The 20,832-nt window shown below is 45.8% G+C and overlaps 2 protein-coding genes across 7 annotated transcripts in view; one reads left to right on the forward strand and one right to left on the reverse strand.

Moving 5' to 3' along the window:
* Positions 1 to 17,406, forward strand: part of M1AP (meiosis 1 associated protein) — an 80,021-nt gene extending 62,615 nt beyond the window's left edge. For 2 of the 4 annotated variants that reach the window (XM_047743918.1, XM_047743921.1), the window contains 5 exons: positions 115 to 256; positions 13,849 to 14,055; positions 15,145 to 15,285; positions 15,744 to 15,755; positions 16,254 to 17,406. In XM_047743918.1, the coding sequence (XP_047599874.1) occupies positions 115 to 256; positions 13,849 to 14,055; positions 15,145 to 15,285; positions 15,744 to 15,755; positions 16,254 to 16,433 (682 nt within the window). In that variant the 3' untranslated portion in view covers positions 16,434 to 17,406. The remainder of the gene's footprint in view (positions 1 to 114; positions 257 to 13,848; positions 14,056 to 15,144; positions 15,286 to 15,743; positions 15,756 to 16,253) is intronic. The other 2 variants (XM_047743920.1, XM_047743919.1) reach the window with 2 other exon arrangements.
* Positions 17,407 to 17,536: 130 nt separating this feature from the next.
* On the reverse strand, positions 17,537 to 20,449 carry DOK1 (docking protein 1). Of its 3 annotated transcripts, XM_047743922.1 has the most exons (5): positions 20,304 to 20,449; positions 19,665 to 19,964; positions 19,404 to 19,497; positions 19,024 to 19,208; positions 17,537 to 18,788 (listed from the first exon to the last, which is right to left on the reverse strand). In XM_047743922.1, the coding sequence occupies exons 1-5, from the start codon at positions 20,361 to 20,363 to the stop codon at positions 17,976 to 17,978; spliced, it is 1,452 nt and encodes a 483-aa protein (XP_047599878.1). In that variant the 5' UTR covers positions 20,364 to 20,449; the 3' UTR covers positions 17,537 to 17,975. The 3 variants fall into 3 exon arrangements, with proteins under 3 accessions (XP_047599878.1, XP_047599879.1, XP_047599880.1); XM_047743924.1 differs by lacking the exon at positions 19,024 to 19,208 and having other exon boundaries at positions 18,628 to 18,788; XM_047743923.1 differs by lacking the exons at positions 19,024 to 19,208; positions 20,304 to 20,449 and having other exon boundaries at positions 19,665 to 19,802.
* Between the last annotated feature and the right edge of the window lie 383 nt (positions 20,450 to 20,832).

The raw sequence follows: 20,832 nt of genomic DNA on the forward strand, positions 1-20,832 counted from the left end.
CTAACCCAAGGGATTTCACGGTAGAGTCTTAGATGTAAGCTGAATTTAAGCAGATCTGGTGTCAAGGTTGTACATATCACTGAGGAGACTTTCACGGCCATTGTCTCTTGCCAGGGCTCTAAATTCCAGTGGGATCTGCGAGTCATTGACATATGGACTGCCCTTCATCCTCAGACCCACAAGTTGTTGGCAGCTGGACTGGGATGAGCTGGAGACAAATCAGCAACACTTCCATGCCTTGTGTCACAGCCTGCTGGTGAGTATTCATGTCCCCAGATGAGGAAGAAGAACAGCGTTAAGGCACCAACCACAGAAAAGTAGCTAGCTTAATCCTGCCCTGATCCCAAACCTGTCCCAATTCTTAAGAGGACAGGAAAAAACTGGAAATACTCTGAAACACAGATTAAATATGACTTGCCTTTGTTGGTTTCACGCAATAGAGAATACTTCCCGAGCTCAGTTATATGACACTAAGCTTGAAAATCCCTAATTTTGGACGCCTGGGTGGCTCAGATGGTTAAGCATCTGCCTTTAGCTCAGGTCATGATCCCAGGGTCCAGGAATTGAGTCCCACATCAGGCTTCCTGCTCCTTGGGGAGCCTGCTTCTCCCTCTGCCTCTCTCTCTGTCTCTCATGAATAAATAAATAAAATAAAATAACTTAAGAAAAAAGAAAATCCCTAATTTTGTACATTTAAGTGAAAACAGTATTTTCCATACGTAACTGTATTTTAAGACTTCTCTAACACTGGGCTAGACATTATGGTTTATTTAAATGAAGAACACCTAGACTGTGCCAGACATCTTGCTAAACTGTAGATATTCAATGGTAACATGATAGACATTATCCATGGCCTCAAGAAACTTACTCTGTAATAAAAGAAACAGAATTTTATATATATATTTGTGTATATATATATATATATATAATAAGCATAGAACATATTATTATAATTCAGAATTTTATAAATGTAAATTAAATAATTATAAAATATAATTTATAAATATAAATACTTAATCGTGAGAAGTTTATGAAGGAAAAGAAGAGGCTGCTGCCAGAAAGCCTCTCTGTGAAAGGAACATTTAAACTGAGACCCACCAGTTTATGGGAATAGGAATTAGCCAAGTGAAGGGTGGCAGAAAGAGAATGCCTGGGAAAGGCATGTGTGAAGACCCCAAGGCTGGAAAGAGAGAAGAATCAAGAATGGAAAGGCCATTGTGACTGAAATAAAGAAATCGAGGGAGAGAGAGCCAAAAGGTAGGCTGGAGAAGTGAGCAGGGATCAAATCATGCAGAGCTTTGTAGGTCAAGTTCAGGACCTTGTACTTTAAGTACAGAAAGAAATCATGAGAGATGATTTGAGTATTTAAAAAATTACTTACACCAAGCATTGGAAATGAACTGGCAGAAGCAAGAATGGGAACAAGAAAATGAGGTGGGAGAGCATTGCTGTATTCTGGGCAAGAGATGATGGTGGCTTGGACTAGAATGCTGGAAGCCAAAAGTAAACCAATTAAAGAAATATCTTAGGGGCGCCTGGGTGGCTTGGTTGGTTAAGCATTGGACTCTTGGCCTCAGCTCAGTTTGTGATCTCAGGGTTGTGAGATGAGCCCCACATGGAGTCCTGCATCGGGCTCCCTGCTCAGTGGGCAGTCTTCTTGAAATTCTTTCCACCTCCCACTCCCTCCCCCTCTTGCTCCTCCCCCTCTGCTCCCTCCACTGTTCCTATGCTCTCTCTCTCTCATTCTGTCAAATAAATGAATAAAATCATTTTTAAAAAGACATATTTTAGAGAGAGTGTCAGAACTTGGTGAAGGATTGGATGTAGGGAGTGAGGAAGAGGAAGGTATCAAGTAACTGCTTGGTTTCTGATTTGATTATCTTAGTGGATGCCCACTTCTTGAAATGGAAAAAAATGAAAGAGCTTAGAAACACTTAGAAAAGAGCATGAAACACTTAGAAAGCAAAATAAAACAACTGCAAATATAATCAAGGACAGGTCTAACTGTGAGTGGAAATAGAGGAACAGTTTGACCTGGTAGCATATAGATGATTAGACCAGCACAGCAATGTGTCTCTTTCACTATCAGAAGCAGGCTTCTTTTTTCCTGTTTCAAAGCCCACACTCCCTTTTAGGCCCACCCACAGAGTTCCTGTTTCCTATCTGAAGAACACGCATCCCCTGCCTCGGCAGAGCGGAGACAACAGATACATCCTGACCATCAGAGCCCAACAGCTCAGTTGACTCTTTACTCCACCCCATTCCTCAGGGTCTCAGAGATGCTGCATCACTCGAGAGGAATTTCCCTCAAGTGGCTGCCCTACATTCTTACAGTCATGACATTTTAAACATGCATTTGCATTTCAGTACACTGCTGGAAGGAGTGTAAATTTTCTGGAAAGAGATAGCTACTTCAAAACTTTAATTCAATTGTTGGGAATGTATGTAGCACAGGAAAACAATCAGCAAAAGGAACAGAGATATATAGACCAGCGTGCTTATCCCAGTGTTATTTACAGTAGTAAAAAATTCAAACAACCTAAATGTCCTAAATAGAGAAATGATTAAATCAAAGTAAGGGAAGGGTTATGGGAACAATAATTCGGCCAAGCAATGAAATATTATGTAGCCATTAAAAATAAGGATCGTGGGGTGCCTGGGTGGCTCAGTGGGTTAAGCCTCTGCCTTCGGCTCAGGTCATGGTCTCAGGGTCGTGGGATCGAGCCCCGCTTTGGTTCCTTGCTCAGCAGGGAACCTGCTTCTCCCTCTCCCTCCATCTGCTTACTTGTAATCTCTATCTCTCTGTCAAATAAATAAATAAAATCTAAGATAACAATAATAATAATAACAAGGATGGGAAGGAATAGTTTAGTCCCTCCTGGCTTAAATATATAAATATGCTTTACATATATAAATAAAAAATGGCTTTACATATGTAAATCAGACTCTTCCTGCCTCTGAATTTGGCATTTGAGGATCTAATATTTATTTGTTTATTTATTTATTCATTTATGCCTTCAACAAATATTTATTGAGCACTATATGCCAGGTACCATTCTACAGGCCAGAGAGACTCTTACTTATCACTCCTCTATCGTGGAAATTCACAAGTGTGTGGTTGACCCATCACTAATAGATTACCTTTTTTTTTTGAGTACTTACTAGGGGCTAGTCACTTAACCAAGTGTTTTGCATAATTTATCTCACTCAATCCTCACAATAATTCTGTGTGATAGGGATGGTTGTCCCCATTTTTACACATGTAGAAGACCGAAGTCTATGGAGATCAAGTGACTTACGAAAAGTCACATAGCTACCAAAGTGGCCAAGTCAGAATTTGAACCTACTTATAGAGGGGAGAATTCCCCACAAGCCTCTTCTGATGCATTCAACAATAAATCTTTTTCCAGTACGTACTCTGTGACCAGACCTTATTTAGAGTTTGAACCTCTCTGATCCTATATTACAAGTTTTCAGCACTTCACTAACTCCTTGGTTTTCTAGTCTTTCTTACACCTTTTTCATATGTTCTTGTAAAATCTGATGTCCTCTGCTCCCTGTGTAACTCTCATCTTCTATTTCTTACTGTGACATTTCCCCTCCAGCTAACTTCTCATTCTAACTTCTGTCTTTCTGTTAATAGCAGCACCGCCCCTGTCTGCGCACCCAGGCTTGAAACCTCATGACCTGTAGGCTTCTCTTCCTTTACACACACTTCATCACTAAGTCCTACCAGTTTTCTTCTCGTAAGATGAGTTGTAACTGTCTTTTCCTTCCTGTTCCCACTGTTTATTCTCACCAAGGCTGTAAACTTGTGTAAACTCCTAACTACTTTCCCTACCTCCAGTCTCTCCCTCCTCTAATTTGCCCTGTTTATTAGACCACGTTAATCCTCTTGACACACTCCCCCTGACTGCCACATGTTTTTTGGAAGTGCCAACACCCAGCAACGTAAGCCTTGCCTATTCTCTCCCCATAGTATCTGCTGCATGTGTCTCTCCTCTCCATTCTTCTCATCACTATCCTGGTTTGGAATCTGTTTACGTCTTCCCTGTAATGTTGCAACAACCTCTTGTCTCAGTGCCTTTAGTGTTTCCCCTCCCGGTCCATTTTATATACTGCCCCCAGATTAATCTTCTTGAAACACAGCACCGGCCCTGCCACTGTTCAGCTTAAAGATATTTTGTGGCTTACTATTGATTATACTTTGAAGTCTGTATTCCTTAGCCAGTTTTCAAACTCTAGTCTATCTCCCATCATCCCCTTTTGTGTACCATAGAGTCCAGCCAAATTAATATATAAGCTTTAAATTGCCACACCTTTGAAACTTTGTTCATGTTGTTCCTTCTCCTCTCTCACTATATGTTCAAACCCTACCCCAACTTGAAAAACTCAATTCAGATGGTACTTCTGCAGTGAGGTCTTTCTGAATCCCTTTATTTATCATTAGACCTTTGTGTACTCTTTTTTCTTTTTAGGGAAAAGCATATTTCTATTAGCTTTTCAAATATATGGTCTTATGATTTGGGTTAAAGTCTGTGATATAAGTCTGACTACCTGACTCCAAGATAACAGAATGGCCTTTTCCTGGCATTTCTACCACATTCCCATTTTACCAACTAATTTCTCAGCCTTAGTCAAAGTTAGGTTCAGAGTAGAAATTCTCCTCTTTTTTTGAGAAGTCAAGGCAAGGCAGCCTTCTAATCTATTGAGGAAAGATGTAGTCTGTATTGCCCATGAAAAGCATGGGCTTCATCAGATTCAGATGGCCCTAGGTTCCTGACAGTTTCGTTATTTCCCCAACTGGTTAAATTCAGGTAACATACTTAACCTCTCCATGAAACAGTAGTATATTCATTTATTTGAAACCTTAACAAACCTAGTGGCCCCATTTGGCTAATCTCTGCATAAATGGTATACAAAGAAGCACTATTCAGAGGCCAAAAAGTAATTTTAAAATTTATTTGTGCTTTCAAAGAACACCAAAGAGGAAATAGTTCATAACCCACAATGACATTTCTTAAATATTTGTCCTTTACTCCTCAGTTATATCTAACCAGGAGCTATTCCAAGAGCCTTCCTCTCTCTCTCTCTCTCTCTCTCACAGAAACACACACACACACACACACTTAAAAAAAATAAAACTGTCTACATCACCAGTCCCTGTTCCTCTACCTTCTTCCTCCTTCTCTCAGCTATATACATATTCTATAGATTGGCTTAGCCCAGAGGGGTCTGCCATAGTCTGCCTCCCCCTCAGGTCCTGTCTGTTACTTCCTGTTTAAAACATCCAGGCATAGAATTCACAAGCCTTCTCCTTTTGTGAGTAGAAGTAGAGTGGGGGAGAATGGAAAAAAGGGAGAAGGTGCACGACACACACACATTAATAACTCTTGTCCCTGTCACATACTGTATAGGGACAATAAGATATAGGTCATATAGTTTTTAAGTTTGCTAAATAATATTGCATGTTTAAAGCACCTAGCTTTTTGCCTGGCATATGATTTGCATGTAGTGGTTGGTTAACAGTTCTATGATTTACATTTGTTTCTTCTTTTTTTAAATAGATTCTAAATCTCTGGAGATATTCTTCAATTTTCAACTATCTTTTTAAAGATTTTATTTATTTATTTGTCAGAGAGAGAGAGCACAAGCAGGGAGAGCAGGAGGCAGAGGAAGAAGCAGACTCCCTGCTGAGCAGGAAGCCCAATGTGGGACTCAACCCCAGGACCCTAGGCTCATGGCCTGAGCCAAAGGCAGACTCTTTAACCAACTGAGCCACCCAAAGTATCTTTTTCACCTATTTTCTTGAGCATACTAATCATAGCTATTTTGAAGTTCTTGTATGCTGATCCCAATACCCGGATCACCTGTGGCTTTGTTTTAGCTCTCTTTTTTCTTCTGATTTTCAGACATGTGAGCCTGTCTTTTGGTGCACCTGGTAATATTCTAATGAAAGATGCTCAGTGTGTCTGAATAAATTGCAGAGGCTCCAGTCGGTATACCTCCAGAGAGGGTCCATCCTGACCTGTGCTATGCAGATAGAGTGGTGACAAATCCTCCTATTCTGTTAAGAAGCTGTACTGAGTCCAGGCTGGACTGTGATCCTACTAAGGCTCAGTCTAACCCTGGTTTGCTCCCGGCCTTCCAGAATTTTCCAATGAAACCTGATATATTATGTGCATCCCTTTCCCTTGGACAATTCCAACTCTAATCACTCTATATCATGTATGTTCAAATACTCTGCTTCTAAAGTCTTTCTCTTGGATGTTTTTGCCTCTTGCTCCATGTAGCCCCCATATTTGGTAAATGCGCTGAGAGAAAAATTGGTTTGAGCACACACCCACCCCTGACTGGTCTCCACCAAAAGATCTGCTGGTTTCTCTGTTCCCTTGCAAGTGCCTCAGCATATGCAAATCCTAGATTCTCAGCTACCACCTGCTCTTCCTCCAACTCAGAATCAACATGTGCCCTCAAGGTAAAAGCAGTTGCCGTAATTTCCTCATCTCTCTGGATTCTTTCCTCTCCAGAAACTTAGCTACCTCTCATTTTCATTGTCTCAGCACATCCTCATGCCTTCAGGCAAATAGTTTCTGTATATTCCAACTTCTCTAGTTGTTCTAGGCTAAAGAACAAGCGTGCTTCTGGCCTTTCCATCCCACATGGATGCAGAAGGAGATATTTAATAAATGTTCACTCATTCCCCCACTTTTCATCTCTTATTTGGCTAGGCAGTCTGTAATACATTTTCTGGTTTACTCTCAGCCAGAGAGTAAACTGGCTGGCTCCACCAAGTTTTCATTTTCAGGTTCCTGGGTTTTCTTACAACTATAGGCATAGGTCAGTTCCTTCAATGCTGTCTCTTCCTCTGCCCCTTCTTTTAGAGTAGTTCTTCTGAGCAAAGTCCACACTCCCATAATTAAATTCTAGTCATTAGTGCCAGCCCACCCGTCCTCATCAACTATAAATGTTGGGTAACTTTTCTAATTACACTTTACATGTGCTCTAAATCTTAGTGAACTTCAGCCTTACGTGTTATTCCATCCCCTGATTTTCTTACATGAGAATTGACTATTATATCTTTCCATCCTCCTTGTAGATGATTTTGTTTAATTTGAGTATTTTACTTCCTTTTCCTCAAAAAAATATCACTTCATCAGATAAGCAAGGCTCTTGATAAACCCATTCCCAGGCCCTTCCTGAAAGATATCTGCCATCCATCCATTCCCATAAATTTCACTATTAGATCAATCCAGACCACAGAAGAAAAATGTGTTTTTACTTCATTCTCTGGAAGTTTCAACGATCTATATCTAAGAGTTATAAATTACTTCTAATTTCACAAAATTTAATAAAAATTATTTAATAATTATTCAATATGTTTTTGTTAAAAATTTCAATACTTGCGTAGTGTGTGCCTGAATCAGTTCTAGAAACTTCACAAATATTAAATTATATAATCTCCATAACTGTCTATTAAAGTAGGAATCATTATCTCTGTTTTACAAATGAAGAAATTGAGGCCCAGAGAGGTTAATTAGTTTTCCAAGATTACATAGCTTGTAAAGCCAGGATGGAATCCAGAAATTATTGACTCTAGGACCCAAACTCTTAACCACTCTATAGCCACATGAAATTCATTATATTGATTGCAGGAGTTCTCTGAAGTACATTTACTACTCAGTAAGGACCCATAAGATAACTTCCCAAACACTTTTATCAGGAAAAGCTGTGGAGCTCTCTTTTAGCAAAAGTGGGTGGTTTGCATTTCTCTGAACTTACCTAATCCTGGCACTTTTTTTGCCCTACCCTTATTTTTCTTTTGCCCAATCCCTTGTGTATTTTATCTTTTTTGGAATGTTGCACTTTTCTAAACTGGCATAACTGTTTTATGGAATGTGATAGAGAATATATATAATTAACTTTCCTAAGTATTTATGAGATGAATCTATCCACCACCAGGAAAACATAATTTCAATTACCAAATCCTACTGTGTAGTCCCAGTTATGCAGCTAATGACTCACTTTCCACATCCTCATTTCTCTTACAAAGTCATGTCTGTATAAACTAGAAAAAGAAATGAAAATACCACCTAGGTCTTTCAGTTTCCTACTTAAAATGTCAGAGTCTCTGGAGAAACATTCCAGAGCTTTACAGGCCATGTCTGTCCTAATTGGCCACAGAAGTGACAGAGTTCGAGCCAGGATGTGTCCAGCAGGAGTCTAACTACATAGGCAATGACCTGGTTGGGCTGTAAATGGGTGGAGAAATGGAAAGTCCTTGGTTACATTAGGCGAAGAGTCAAGTATAAAAATCCAAGCTGAGAGTGGGGTGATAGCAGGTCAGAAGCCATTAAAAAAAAAAATTAGAATGAAGTTAGAGCGTTGAGCTGCACGGGAAACAAACAGACACTAGAATAGACAGCAGGCTAGCATGGGATCCATGAGCTTCTTGTGACTCAGCCTTGTCTGTTTCTCTTGCTTCAATTTTTACCATGCCCCTTCCATCCTTTACTCCATGCACACTAATAAATTGCTAAATGTCCCCCAAATATGCCAAACTTCCCTATACCTCCATACTTTTTTTTCATACTCTTAGGGAACAGTATGCCAGTATGCCTTTACCTGACAAATATCTATCCATTTTTTCCAGATTCTGCTTAAATATCTTCACTAGAAAGCTGTTTCTTTCCCCATCACAGCCTGCCCCCATTCATCTTTTTTGTCCTTTATCCACCCATGTACCTGGTTCTCACATCTATCTTGACCTTCACAGCAGTAATAAAGAGGGTATTCTGATACGAAAAATGTCATATTATTGTATTTTTTTCTAACCCAATTTTAGAAAGTATTAATCCCCAAGAACTAGGATGTTGACATACTCAATATTTTTTAAAGTTTTTTTAAAGATTTTATTTATTTATTTGACAGAGATCACAAGTAGGCAGAGAGGCAGGCAGAGAGAGAGAGGAGGAAGCAGGCTCCCCGCTGAACAGAGAGCCCGATGTGGGGCTCGATCCCAGGACCCTGGGATCATGACCCGAGCTGAAGACAGAGGCTTTAACCCACTGAGCCACCCAGGTGCCCCGACATACTCAATATTTTTATGAGTGCCTCTCTCTGGCTCATACTCAGAATCCTAGAGTCCTAATAGTCCAGAAAATGTGGTAAAGAGGCCTCTTGTCTTTAGTACACCTCCAGTATATGTTGAATAGAAGTAGCAAAAGCAGACATTTTTGTCTTGTTCCTGACCTCAGGGGCAAATCATCTGGTCTTTCATCACTACTTGTGATGTTAGCTGTGGGATTTTTATAGAGCCCTTTGTCAAGTTAAATTCCACTTTGCTTCTAATTTGTTCATGAAAGGGTTTTGGATTTTATCAAATGCTTTTTCTGCATCTATTGAGATGATTATGTAATCTTTGTCCTTTATTCTAGAAACATGGTGTTTTACTTCTTTAATTTTTGGGTATTAAACTAACCTTGCATTCCTGGGATAAGTCCCCTGTGGTTGTGATATATAAAGTTGGTCCCTGAACAACATAGGGGGTTAGGGGTACCATCCTCCCATGCAGTCAAAAATCCATGTATAACTTTTGACTTCCCAAAAACTAATTGCTGAATTTGGTCCCAGGACATCATATTGATGGCAGACCAAGGAAATGTCAGTTTGGTGAGATTAAAGATTTTACCTGCTATAATAAATTCCCATCCATCCTGGCAAGGCCTATACCAGTGCCGTTAAACTTGTCGTTTCTACTACTCTCTCCCCATTAGCTATATCCTCTTCTTTTCCTTTGCTATCTGTAAGGAATTCCTTTGGCTGCAACTAACAGAAAGCCAATCCAACTCTAACTTGAGTAATTTTAAACATTTATTTTTCTGATATAACAGGAAGTGTGGAAACAGACAATTCTGACACTGATACCATCAAAGACCCAGGATCTTTGCATTTTTCTACTGCAGCATCCATAGCAAATGTGCTTCATCCTATGCCTGATCCTCATGTGGCTATTGTGCCTTAAGATCAAGTCCTGTCCTAGGAAAAAGGAGTACAGTCAAGAGGCAAAAAGCCTGCCAGCATATTACAAAGCTTTTCCAGAAGTCTCACACGGCAATTTCTGCTTATGTCTCATTATTTAAATCTAGGTCACATGTCACCCCAGACCAATCACTGAAAGACTGAAAAATGTGCAGAGAGAAGGGAGAAGGGAGAGGGGCAGGAAAGTAGTGGCCAGTCAACCAGCAGTGGTTACCACACCTTCTTTCACAGCTTTAGAAATCAGAAGTTAAGGCAGAGATGGGGGAGAATGAGCTTGGAGCATGGTATGCCCATCAGCTCTGCCCCTGTGCATACCTGTTCTAAACAGAATCAGTCCCCACCTTCTAAAATCTAAGCTCCCAGGGCGCCTGGGTGGCTCAGTGGGTTAGGGCCTCTGCCTTCGGCTCAGGTCATGATCCCAGGGACCTGGGATTGAGCCCCGCATTGGGCTCTCTGCTCAGCGGGAAGACTGTTTCTCTCGCTCGCTCTCTCTCTGCCTGCCTCTGCCTACTTGTGATCTCTGTCTTTCATATAAATAAAAATAAAATCTTTAAAAAATAAAAATAAGGGGCGCCTGGGTGGCTCAGTGGGTTAAGCCGCTGCCTTCGGCTCAGGTCATGATCCCCAGGGTCCTGGGATCGAGCCCCGCATCGGGCTCTCTGCTCAGCGGGGAGCCTGCTTCCTCCTCTCTCTCTGCCTGCCTCTCTGCCTGCTTGTGATCTCTCTGTCAAATAAATAAATAAAATCTTTAAAAAAAAATAAAAATAAAAATAAAATCTAAGCTCCCTAGCACCTTCTATAGCAAACACAACAAATACAGACACATTTTTACCTGCTTTCTGGTAAATTCAACATCTAATCATTCTCCTTATTTTAGAATTAGCAAAGGGGCACCTGGCTGGCCCAGTCAGTACAGCATGTGACTCTTGATCTCAGGGTTTTGAGTTCAAGCCCCATGTTGGGTGTAGAGATTATTTACAAATAAAATCTTAAAAAAATAGATGAGCAAAATCATATCCTGTCATCATTTAGCATTGCTCACATTGAGGACCCCAAAAGCTAGTCCTCTGGGACATCCCTATGTCTTTTCTCAGCCTCGCATACCTGCTCTGGCAACAAACCATTTCCATCACAGGTACAACTGCCTGTACCTACAAGTCAACCCATGACCTGGGTAACATATTCAAGCTTCGATCATGTACTTCAGATCTCTAGTGCCATTATGCTATCCAAGAAGGGGTTAGAAATTCAGAGTCCAAAATAAGGGCCTTGGGACGCCTGGGTGGCTCAGTTGGTTGGACGACTGCCTTCGGCTCAGGTCATGATCCCCGGGTCCCGGGATCGAGTCCCACATCGGGCTCCCAGCTCCATGGGGAGTCTGCTTCTCCCTCTGACCTTCTCCTCGCTCATGCTCTCTCTCACTGTCTCTCTCTCAAATAAATAAATAAAATCTTTAAAAACAAAAAAAAAACAAAAAAAAACAAAATAAGGGCCTTAAAGTTCAACTTCCCCATCTCTCCCTTTCCCCAAATGCTCCTAGGAATTACAGATAAATTAATATCTTTATCAAACTCTAACAAGTGCATTTGTCTCTCTTACTTCCAGAGCCTTCTGCTAACCTCTCTGTAAATGAGAATCAGCCCAGATGTTCTTTAGCATTCTGTAAAATCCTTTCAACTTGATCTCTTGCCAGTCTTCTGATTTTCCACACATCAGGAGTTACTTTTGAGAGTCTTCTTTCAATTCTGCATACTATTTCTCTAATAGAAACTTAGCTATTGTCTCAAAGCCTGTATGCTCAAATTCTAGGGATCATAATTTTTCTGTGTCCAACATTCAAAGTTTCTTAGTAACCCCACAGTATAGCAGTCATGAACTTATTCCATAACACTAAGGTGTGAGTAATGTCACATTGCTTTTAAAAAAAAAAAAAAAAGGACCAAAAAAATGCCTATTCCCATATTTTTAGTCCCCAAGGGACTTGCCACTGTGCCAAGATATTTTATGCTCTGTGAAGTCTTAGAAGGGTGACTGACCACCCCTGTTTGCCCATGACTGGGGGGTTTCCTGGGATGTAGGACTTTCAGTACTAGAAATAGGCAAACCAGAACAATTGGTCATCCTAAATACTGGACTAACATTAATTTACAAACTTTTCCTTTACTGTATTATAAGATCTCAAGGGGCAAGGAACACATCTAATAAATTTCTATATACTCATGCCTAGTGCTTGGGACATAAACAGTCATAAAACATAAAAAAGATATAAAGTCATAAAAAATAAAAATAATCAATACATTCTCAATAGATAAACTAATTTGCAAACAATGGATAAACCAGCATAAAAATAGAATATTGAATAACTGTAATAATCCAAGCCTGGTCCACATCAGAAGTTATTTGAACCAGTTGAAAATGTATAAACCTGATGATTCACAGACCTGTACCCCTGGGGCAAATAATACATTATATGTTAATAAAATAATTTTTAAAAAAGAAGTTACTTGAGCCCATTGAAATGGAGTGACCTGCCACTTGCTACTTATCCCTTCCAGAGAGCATCCCTCCCAGGCCTAAAGAGGCCATGTCCTCAGAACAGGGGCAAATCCCCCCACCCACCCCAACACACACATAAACAAACCATGATTTCTACATCATCTATTTACAATTGAATGGATTTGAGAAGGATCAAGTAGACTTCCCATCTCGTTTTGGATCTGTTCTTCAAGAAGACAGCACATTACCAAATATAAGCAAAATGTTAAGGATACACTTCTGAAGGTACCTACCATCTGCCCAGCCTACCAGACGACCTCAGAGTTCTGTGCTGCACAAAATGACAACACTGCTTTTAAGTGTCCAGAACCTTCCACACCACCTCCACCCAGCATATTGCCCCTGGGGTATAGCATTAATGCTACAGCAAGGCTTTTAGTGTGCTTCTCTGTGTCACTTTCCACTTGTCTTCCACAAGACACTAATGTTCCTTTATCCCCTAAGATCTTTTTTCCTCCGTCTGCCTTTCCTCTCATATTATTTTTTTCCAACTTTTTGTGTAAGTTAAGAGTGGGGTAGAGCTACTGTGCTTTCTTTCATCTTCTGTAGCAGAGAGGCTGTTATGTTTGTGCCAGGTGTAAGTCATGATAACCTTCAGCAAGAGGGCACAATTTACAGATGATTGTAACAATCCTGACTCCACATTTCATGGAGTTTAGTGGTTTCCCTTGAAGCACTACCACAGCAAATTGCCTTATTCCCATGCCTGATTTAAAAGAGCACACCTGGGATGCCTGCCTGGGTGGCCCAGTGGGTTGAGCCTCTGCCTTCGGCTCAGACTCAGGTCATGTTCTCAGGGTCCTGGGATGGAGGCCCGCATTGGGCTCTCTGCTCAGCGGGGAGCCTGCTTCCCCCTCTCTCTCTGCCCGCTGCTCTGCCAACTTGTGATCTATCAAATAAATAAATAAAATCTTTAAAAAAAAAGAATTACAATTCTTAAAACTCTGCATTTGCCATTGAGTAATATGTTAGCCATCTCTGGAGAGAACACCTACTTCAGGTTAAAGGGCATCTCTTAACTTGTCTCTGCATCCTTAACCCTTCTGTGTACAACTCCAAGCTGGGAGGAAGAGCAGTACCTTGGGGCACTAGCAACTCAGCCAGGAAGTCCCTCTCTCTCAGGCCAGAGTAAAATGGTTTGGGCCTCCCTGACACCTCCAGAGGAACTTGGGAGAGCCTTGATGGGGACTGATCTTTAAAACATGCCAAAGACTGAAGGTGAACCAGCATTTACATATGTCCTTGTTTCAGAAAAGAGAATGGCTGCTCTTGGCCAAAGGGGAGCCCCTGAGTGGAGGACACAGCCCAAGGCAGCCTGCCAGCACCTTCTATGTGATTGTGCCATCACGCTCCCCCACTCTGCTGGTGAAGGCAGTGGCCACACGGGAACTGATGCTGCCCAGCCCCTTCCCGCGGCTGCCTGAGGACCCACCTGATGACAGCCTTAAGATTGTGGAGGCAAGTGGAGCTCAGATCTCATGGGACAGACAGGGGGAGAGAAGAGTTGGGGGGTGGAGAAAAGGATGAGGGAGAGGAGCAAGCCTGTGGTGGAAAGGACTGGTGTGCAGAGGGAGAAGTGGTTTTGCCAAGAAGGTGGTGGAAGGTCAGTAATGTGATGTGTGTCTGTGTGATGTTGTGTTCCCACCAGTCTTTCTCTGCATTGTGTGTGTGCAGAGGTGGTGTACCTGTTTGTGAGCATCTATTTTTGTTGAGGAAAAGATAGCCAATGCAGGCCCCCAGGATAGGAAGGGCTTCAAAATGAGACACCCAGGCAACAGAGGGAACTGTGCTGCTGGCTATTTTCTCCCCCTTCTCTCAGTCCTCCCCCTTCTCCTCCTCTCTTCCTTGGACCTGGATTCTGGATTTCCTCTGCCAGCCTCCCTGGGTTGAGGGCGGAAGGAGGGGCTCTGGGCAGGGAGAACTGGAACCACATCACTGCTGGATCGCTGGCTTACATGTGGAGAGGACAGAGCCTGGGATTGTGTTCTTGCCTTGGCGGCCATGGGTATACAGAGAGAGGTGGGCACGAGTAGCCGTGGCTCGCTCAGCGTCTCACTTCAGGGCCAGTGGTTCCTGGCACAGGATGTTGTGGCCGGAAAACCTGACTGCTCAGGAATGCTGCGCTTGTGTGTCCTCAGGCTGTGCTCACCTCGCAAGCCAGGCAGAGAACTCAGTGTACTCACCGGGCAGACTGGGAGCACCCCCAGGCCTCGGACACTGCCTTGCTCACAGCCGTGCTCACTGGCTCCCTTGTAACCCTCACAGCACTCCAACCCCTCTGAGGATCCCACGACACACTTCTTGGGGCCAGAGTACATCCTGTACCTAACTATTCAAGGTTGCACTCTTGCAGGAACTGTACATCGTCACAAGCACTCAGATCTGGGAGCCAGGACACCCAGTGGGACCCACATCTATTTCAGTCTTCAGTGAAGCACTGGGTCTTCACACATCCTCCAGCTTCTCACACTCCAAGGTCTCTGCCTGACATCTTGTGTTCTGTGACTTCAAGTTCCCTGGGTAAGGCTGCTCTTCTCTCTTCCTCAGAGCTTGCTGGACAGCCTGGAACTAGAGCCCTCTTACAACCCCTTGCAGGCTTGGAGCCATCTGTACTCACACCTGAGCAGCACCTTCATCAAGCCTCAGGGCCGGCTCCACCCAAGCTGGGAGAGCCAGGCCCTGAGAAAGGTATGGCTCCCTCCCTACTACCCTTCCTCCCCACGATGCCCAGAATCCCAGAGAGCCCTCCTACCCTGTCCCCAACTCCCTGGATCTCCCCTGGTAGAGGGGAGAACCAAGCCAACAGGAGAAGAAAAAGAACAGCACTTTACCCTAGACAAAGGAAATTAGAACCCCTGCCCGATAGGGACTGCTTTTCTGCTTGGCACTGGGTGTTTACATATGGTAATGTTTAGGTATCTTAACTGTAGCACTTAGGATAACTCATTAGTCATTTAACAGACCATTGTCCCACTAAGCAAACTGACAGCACTGAGACCACAGCTTCTGTTTAAAGAAAAGGCTAAATGGAAGGTGGAAAAAGAAATGTCCAAAGGGAAGGAAATTAGCATTTACTGAATACCAGCCATTTACCAGGTTTTGTGACAAGTGCTTTCACATGTGTCTTTCTCATTTAATCCTCACAGCGTCCCTGCAAGGTAAGTATTAATGCTTGTTTTACAGATGAGGAAATGGAGGCTGACCAAGGTTAGTTAACTAGATTCGGGGCTTTAGCAATGAAGGTTAAAGAGAGAAAAGGAATTGAGGGTGGAGTTATTTTTCTGAAATTCATATTCTATAATATTTCCCTTTGCCCCTAATTATCTTTCCCTAGTTTCCCAGAACAGAGACTTTAGAAACTCCTCTTTGCCTTAGCTGAAGTTACAAGAGAAAGAGCTTTCCAAACTATAGTCAGTCTAGAGATGGGAGCAGAACCCACCGTGAGTTAGCTGGTAGGCAAGCTAACAGAGGAGGGACCCTCAGCCAGGAGATGGGCACTGTGGAGAGGAGCCCAGGGGACTCAACTGCCCTGGGGCTTGAGGCTGTCACTCATGAAGCATGGGAAGGAATTAGGACATGAGGCCGAACAGGGAACAGGATAGGATATCAGGAACTGTGGTCTGGGCTTCAGAGAAGTCTGCTTGCTTTCTTTGCAGGCTGGGCAGTTACAGACAAACCGAGTTCGAGCCACAGTGGCCCCTCTGCCTATGACTCCAACCCCTGGGAGAGCCCCCCAGATGCCAGCAGCCAGCAAGTCTTCCTCAGAAGCCTTCTTCTGGCCTTCTAAGGAGGAAGCGGGGAAAGAGAATGAGGAGGAGTATTCCTGGGGACCCTGAGTCCCCAGCACCAGAACCCCCCTGCCCTGCTCAACCACAGCCATACGAAGGCTCATACAGTGAATGGCTTTCTGTGGTCAGACTTGCTTTCTGTCCACTTGAGCCTCCGTGAACTCCAGATGTCTGGGAAACAGAGCCTTCCCCTCCTCTGTCTTCAGTGCTGCCACCAGCCCCGCCCCACCACTCAGGCCCAGAAGAGACACACCTGAACTTTATCCTTCTCCAAGCAGGAGTTCATTTTCTTTTGGATCATTTGATACCTTTAACGCAGATGAAGATTAAATACCCAGTAAGTCTCCACCATTGTTAGGAGCATTCCCAGCCCCAAATTTCTCCTTGTAATTCCCTGTGAGCAAGTAGATGAGGTCAGGTCAACGTCAGGAAACTGGAGCTCAGGAGGCAAGGACAAGGTTTTCAGAGCTCATGAAAAATAAGTACAATTGAAATTTAAGCCTCATTCTGAAGCCTGTGCTCTTCCCACTACACCCACCACATAGCAGTTCCCTTCAACCTTCAAAGAGAAAAATGGTTGGTGCTTGAGTACTTATAGGTAAAGTGTGTGTGCGTGTGTGCATAATTATATGAGCGCATGTGTGTGTATTTTTGTGTGTTGGGGCAGGTGGTGTCATATAGCTGAGAACAGGAGGGAAAGATGGTGTGAAAAAGAGCTATTCCCTTCCTATTCTCCTCTCTCCATGCCTGTCCACCTTTCTGTTGACCCTCCCCATCCATGGAATAACCACTGTTTATAAAATGCTTAATCTGTGCTTCAGACTGCACTAAGTACTTGAGAAACTTAACTCCTTTCACACAAACAATGTTCTGAAGTAGAGTCTGTTGTTGGATTTCCCATTTTACAGAGGGGCATTGAGAGAAACTGAGGGTGAGAGATGTTATACAACTCACCCAGCACCCCAGAAACAGACTCTAGCCCAAGTGGGCCTGACTGGACCACCCAGGCTCTCACCCACCACACTGCTCAACTCACCTCCCTGGGACCCCTTCTTCCTTCTTTGGCCCCTGGTACATTCTGGCCCCCTCTACACCCACCCAGCACACCCTGCTAGCATGCCCCTCTGTGACTATTCACACACACAGACCTCTTAAACCCAAGCTGACTTTAATGAGAATAAACTTCTTAAAATCTAGGTCTCTGGCAAAGAATAATGCAGGGGTGAGGATCCGGGCACAGTCCAGCATCACCCTAGAGCCTCCATGCAGGCCCCTCTAACTGTACCAACTCAGACCAAGCACCCTTTTTCACAGACCTAGTCCAGCAGCTGTCCATTCCTTTGGGGAGGATAACTTGGGAGTGCTGGTCTCTCCCAGGTCCCAACCCTCACCCCTGCCAACTGTCCCACTTCCAGGACTTCTTGAGATTGATCATCCTCCCCTTGACTCCCCTGATCCCTCCAGTCCCCTGGCTGGCTTACACAGGACCCGCCAGCCTTCTGGTCCCTGCAGATTCTAATAGGTTTCTTTGATCCCCAGTGCCACCTTCCTATGGTGGTCCTATCAGCAACCCCAACCTTGCCCCACCTGTCATGTGGAGCCCTCTGACTTGACCCCTGTCCTGTCAGCCCCTGTTCTAGACAGCTCACAGTCCCAGCTCCCTGAGGCTCTGCTCTTCTGGACCTGGCTGTACAGGACAGTGTCTGAGCTGTGGCCTTTGCTGCCACCACCAGCTGCAGCTCTAGGTTCAGGGAAGGCCAAGCCCCGGGGCTTGGGAGCGGGGAGGGGCTTTGTGCTCCGGGGCGGTGGCACAGCGTAGTCATCAGTGGCAGGGTTGTAGGGGAGCTCGTAGCCCTCCTCCTTCATCCGAGCCTGGCACCACCACGCATCCTTGGGCTCCTGAGGCAGATCATAAAGGCCCCGGGGTGCAGCCGGGGCCAGGCCCTCGGGTTCATCATAGATGGGGTCCTCTTTGGGGTCCATCAGTTTGGCCTTCAGCAACTGCTGCTGCACGTGCTCGTACAAGTCGCAATAAAGAGATTTCTTGAACGGTACTCCCTCCCCTGCCCGAGCAGGGGTGCTGTCCAGGGGGTCTGAGTATAGGGAATCCAGGGAAGGGCCTGGAGGAATGCGCAAGGAGTCTAAGGGTTCAGCATACACGGTGGGAGGGCTGCCCAGGAGCTCCTGAGGGCCAGACAGGGATGCCAACTTCCCCTCTGCCACTTCTCCTTCAAGAGAATCGGCTTTGAGACTATCCTGCCCTTGCCCGTCCTTTCCCTGGACCTTCTGCCGGTGAATAGCAGTCTCAACTGCCTGAAAGATGTCATTCCCCTGTGCGGTCTGGAAGGTGAAGGTTCCAGGGCCTGAAGGGCAGCGGCGACCAGCCTCAAAAGAGAACATGACCTGAAGAAGATGTGGAGGAAAACACGTTACCAGGAGCCATGAAAGAAGATGAGTCACAGGGCCTGCCCTAGTATAGAGCATCTACAAAAAAAAGACTACCTGGGGAGGGAGGTGGGGTCATGGGCTAAGCAAGGAACCATTATCCAGAGGACAGAGATTCCTGCCTTCCAGTCCTGCCCCACCCACCCACCCCACAGCCAACCCAGAAAGTCGGTGCTCCCAGACAGCCCCGCACCTTGTCCCGGCCGTAGCGCCGCAACAGAGTGTAAGGCCAGGAAAGGAGCGGCTCCAGTATCTGACTCTGAGCCCCCATGGTCAGGAGAGTCAGCCTCTCGGCCTCCACCCTCAGCACATAGGAGCCCTGCAGGCCACAGCGCTCAGCGGCTTCGGTCCTCTGCACTGTCACCCAAAACTGGGATCCTGGAAGGAATACACAATTAGATTGGCCGGACTAGTGGGTTAGGACGCTGGGGAGGTGGGGACAGGTTGTCCAGTCACTTGGAAACCAGCTTCAGGAGCTTCCTACCATGGGTCACTGACCTTTCTTTATCACTCCCTTCCCAAGGACACCCTTCCTTTCCACCCCATCCCTGCCCAGGCATCTCAGGCATCTACCTTCCCAGGTGGGGCTATACAGCGAGTTCTCCAGCATCTCCAGGGCAGAAAGCTTGGGTGGGTTCTCCGCAGGCGCCAGAGCCCAGCTGCCTTTCTGGGGTAAGAACAGAGAGTATCGTGGACCCTGCAATTCCCTCACCCCTGTTCCCAGGGACCGAGCCAGCCTAGGCGCTCTGCTGCTGTAACCGCCCAACGCCATGTCGCCTCTAGGGCCCGGTGCGTTTCGCCCCAGCCCCTCTAGGGCAGCCCGGGCCCACTCACCGGAAAGGCATTTCGGCACAGTGTTTGCACCCACGCAGCGCTGGACGGCGCGTCCGCCGCCAACAGGTGGGAGCGCTGCGCGGTGTCCAGGCGGAAAGCTGCGGCGCCAGGCTCAGGGGGGCTCTCCACTGACACGGGGACCACGCTCACACACTCCGCCAGACGTATCACCTTGCAGTCCAGGCGGCGCGAGCCCCCTCGGCCGCCTCCAGAGCTCGACCCCTTGTGGTCAAAGAACTCGAGCCGCGCTACGCCGTGGGGACTGGCAGGATAGAGTACCGCCCAGGTCTTCCTCCATCTCTGGGAAGAGAGAAACACTGGGGAGGGAGCGGGCAAGCACCCGCGGTCCGGGCCCCGACGGGAAAGGAGAGACCGACTCGGGCCGACTTCGGGTCTGCAGCTTCCCGACAGGGGGCGAAGTTTCCCCATAAGGATGCAGCTCAGTCTCCCCAGAACCAGAGAGGGCATACCCCGAGGCCAGCGGACCTTCTCCCGAGTGTGAAATCAACTTCGCGGGAACGTCATAGGGCTCTCCAGCTCCCGGCCCGCGCTCCAACCCGCTGCCTCCCCCTCCTCCCTCTGGGCTCTACAGTCCACTCCTAAGTCTGATGGGGTTCCGCAACCCCTGTCCCCAACTACCTTAGTACCGAAACGCTGACTTTGCAAAAAGAGCGGCCCTTCCATCACGGCTCCGTCCATGGCCCCCGGCGGTTCCTTCCGCGCTTCCTGGCCCTGCGGGCTAGGGGCGGGGCGGGGGCGGGGCCGGGCCACCGGAGGCGTTCCCGCCCCTCCCCCGGCCCCCGCGGACTGCGAAGAGGGAGCAAGGAGAGCAGCAAAAAGAAAGGGGAGGGGGGTCCCGAGATAAGTTGTGCGGTGCACCACCTTCAGACCCCTGCCCACAGCCCTGGGACGCGCACAAGTGGCTCCACCCCGAAAAACCTTGAGGTTTCGGTCAGAAGGCTCTGGCGCCTGGGCTTATGGGCTGCGTAGGACGTCATATGCTCAACGTGACATCAGAGTGAGGGCGGTGACGTCACCCCGAAAATGCCAGTGGGCACCCTGGGGCACCGGAGAGACTATGCGGGTCTTCATCGCCTCAGTTCCCCTGACCGGACCCGCCCTTAGCCCGGCTGGAGTCCGGCTGTTTACACTCCGCGGAGCCCGGGAC

Source organism: Lutra lutra, chromosome 9 (assembly GCF_902655055.1).
Source record: "Lutra lutra chromosome 9, mLutLut1.2, whole genome shotgun sequence".
NCBI lineage: Eukaryota > Metazoa > Chordata > Mammalia > Carnivora > Mustelidae > Lutra > Lutra lutra.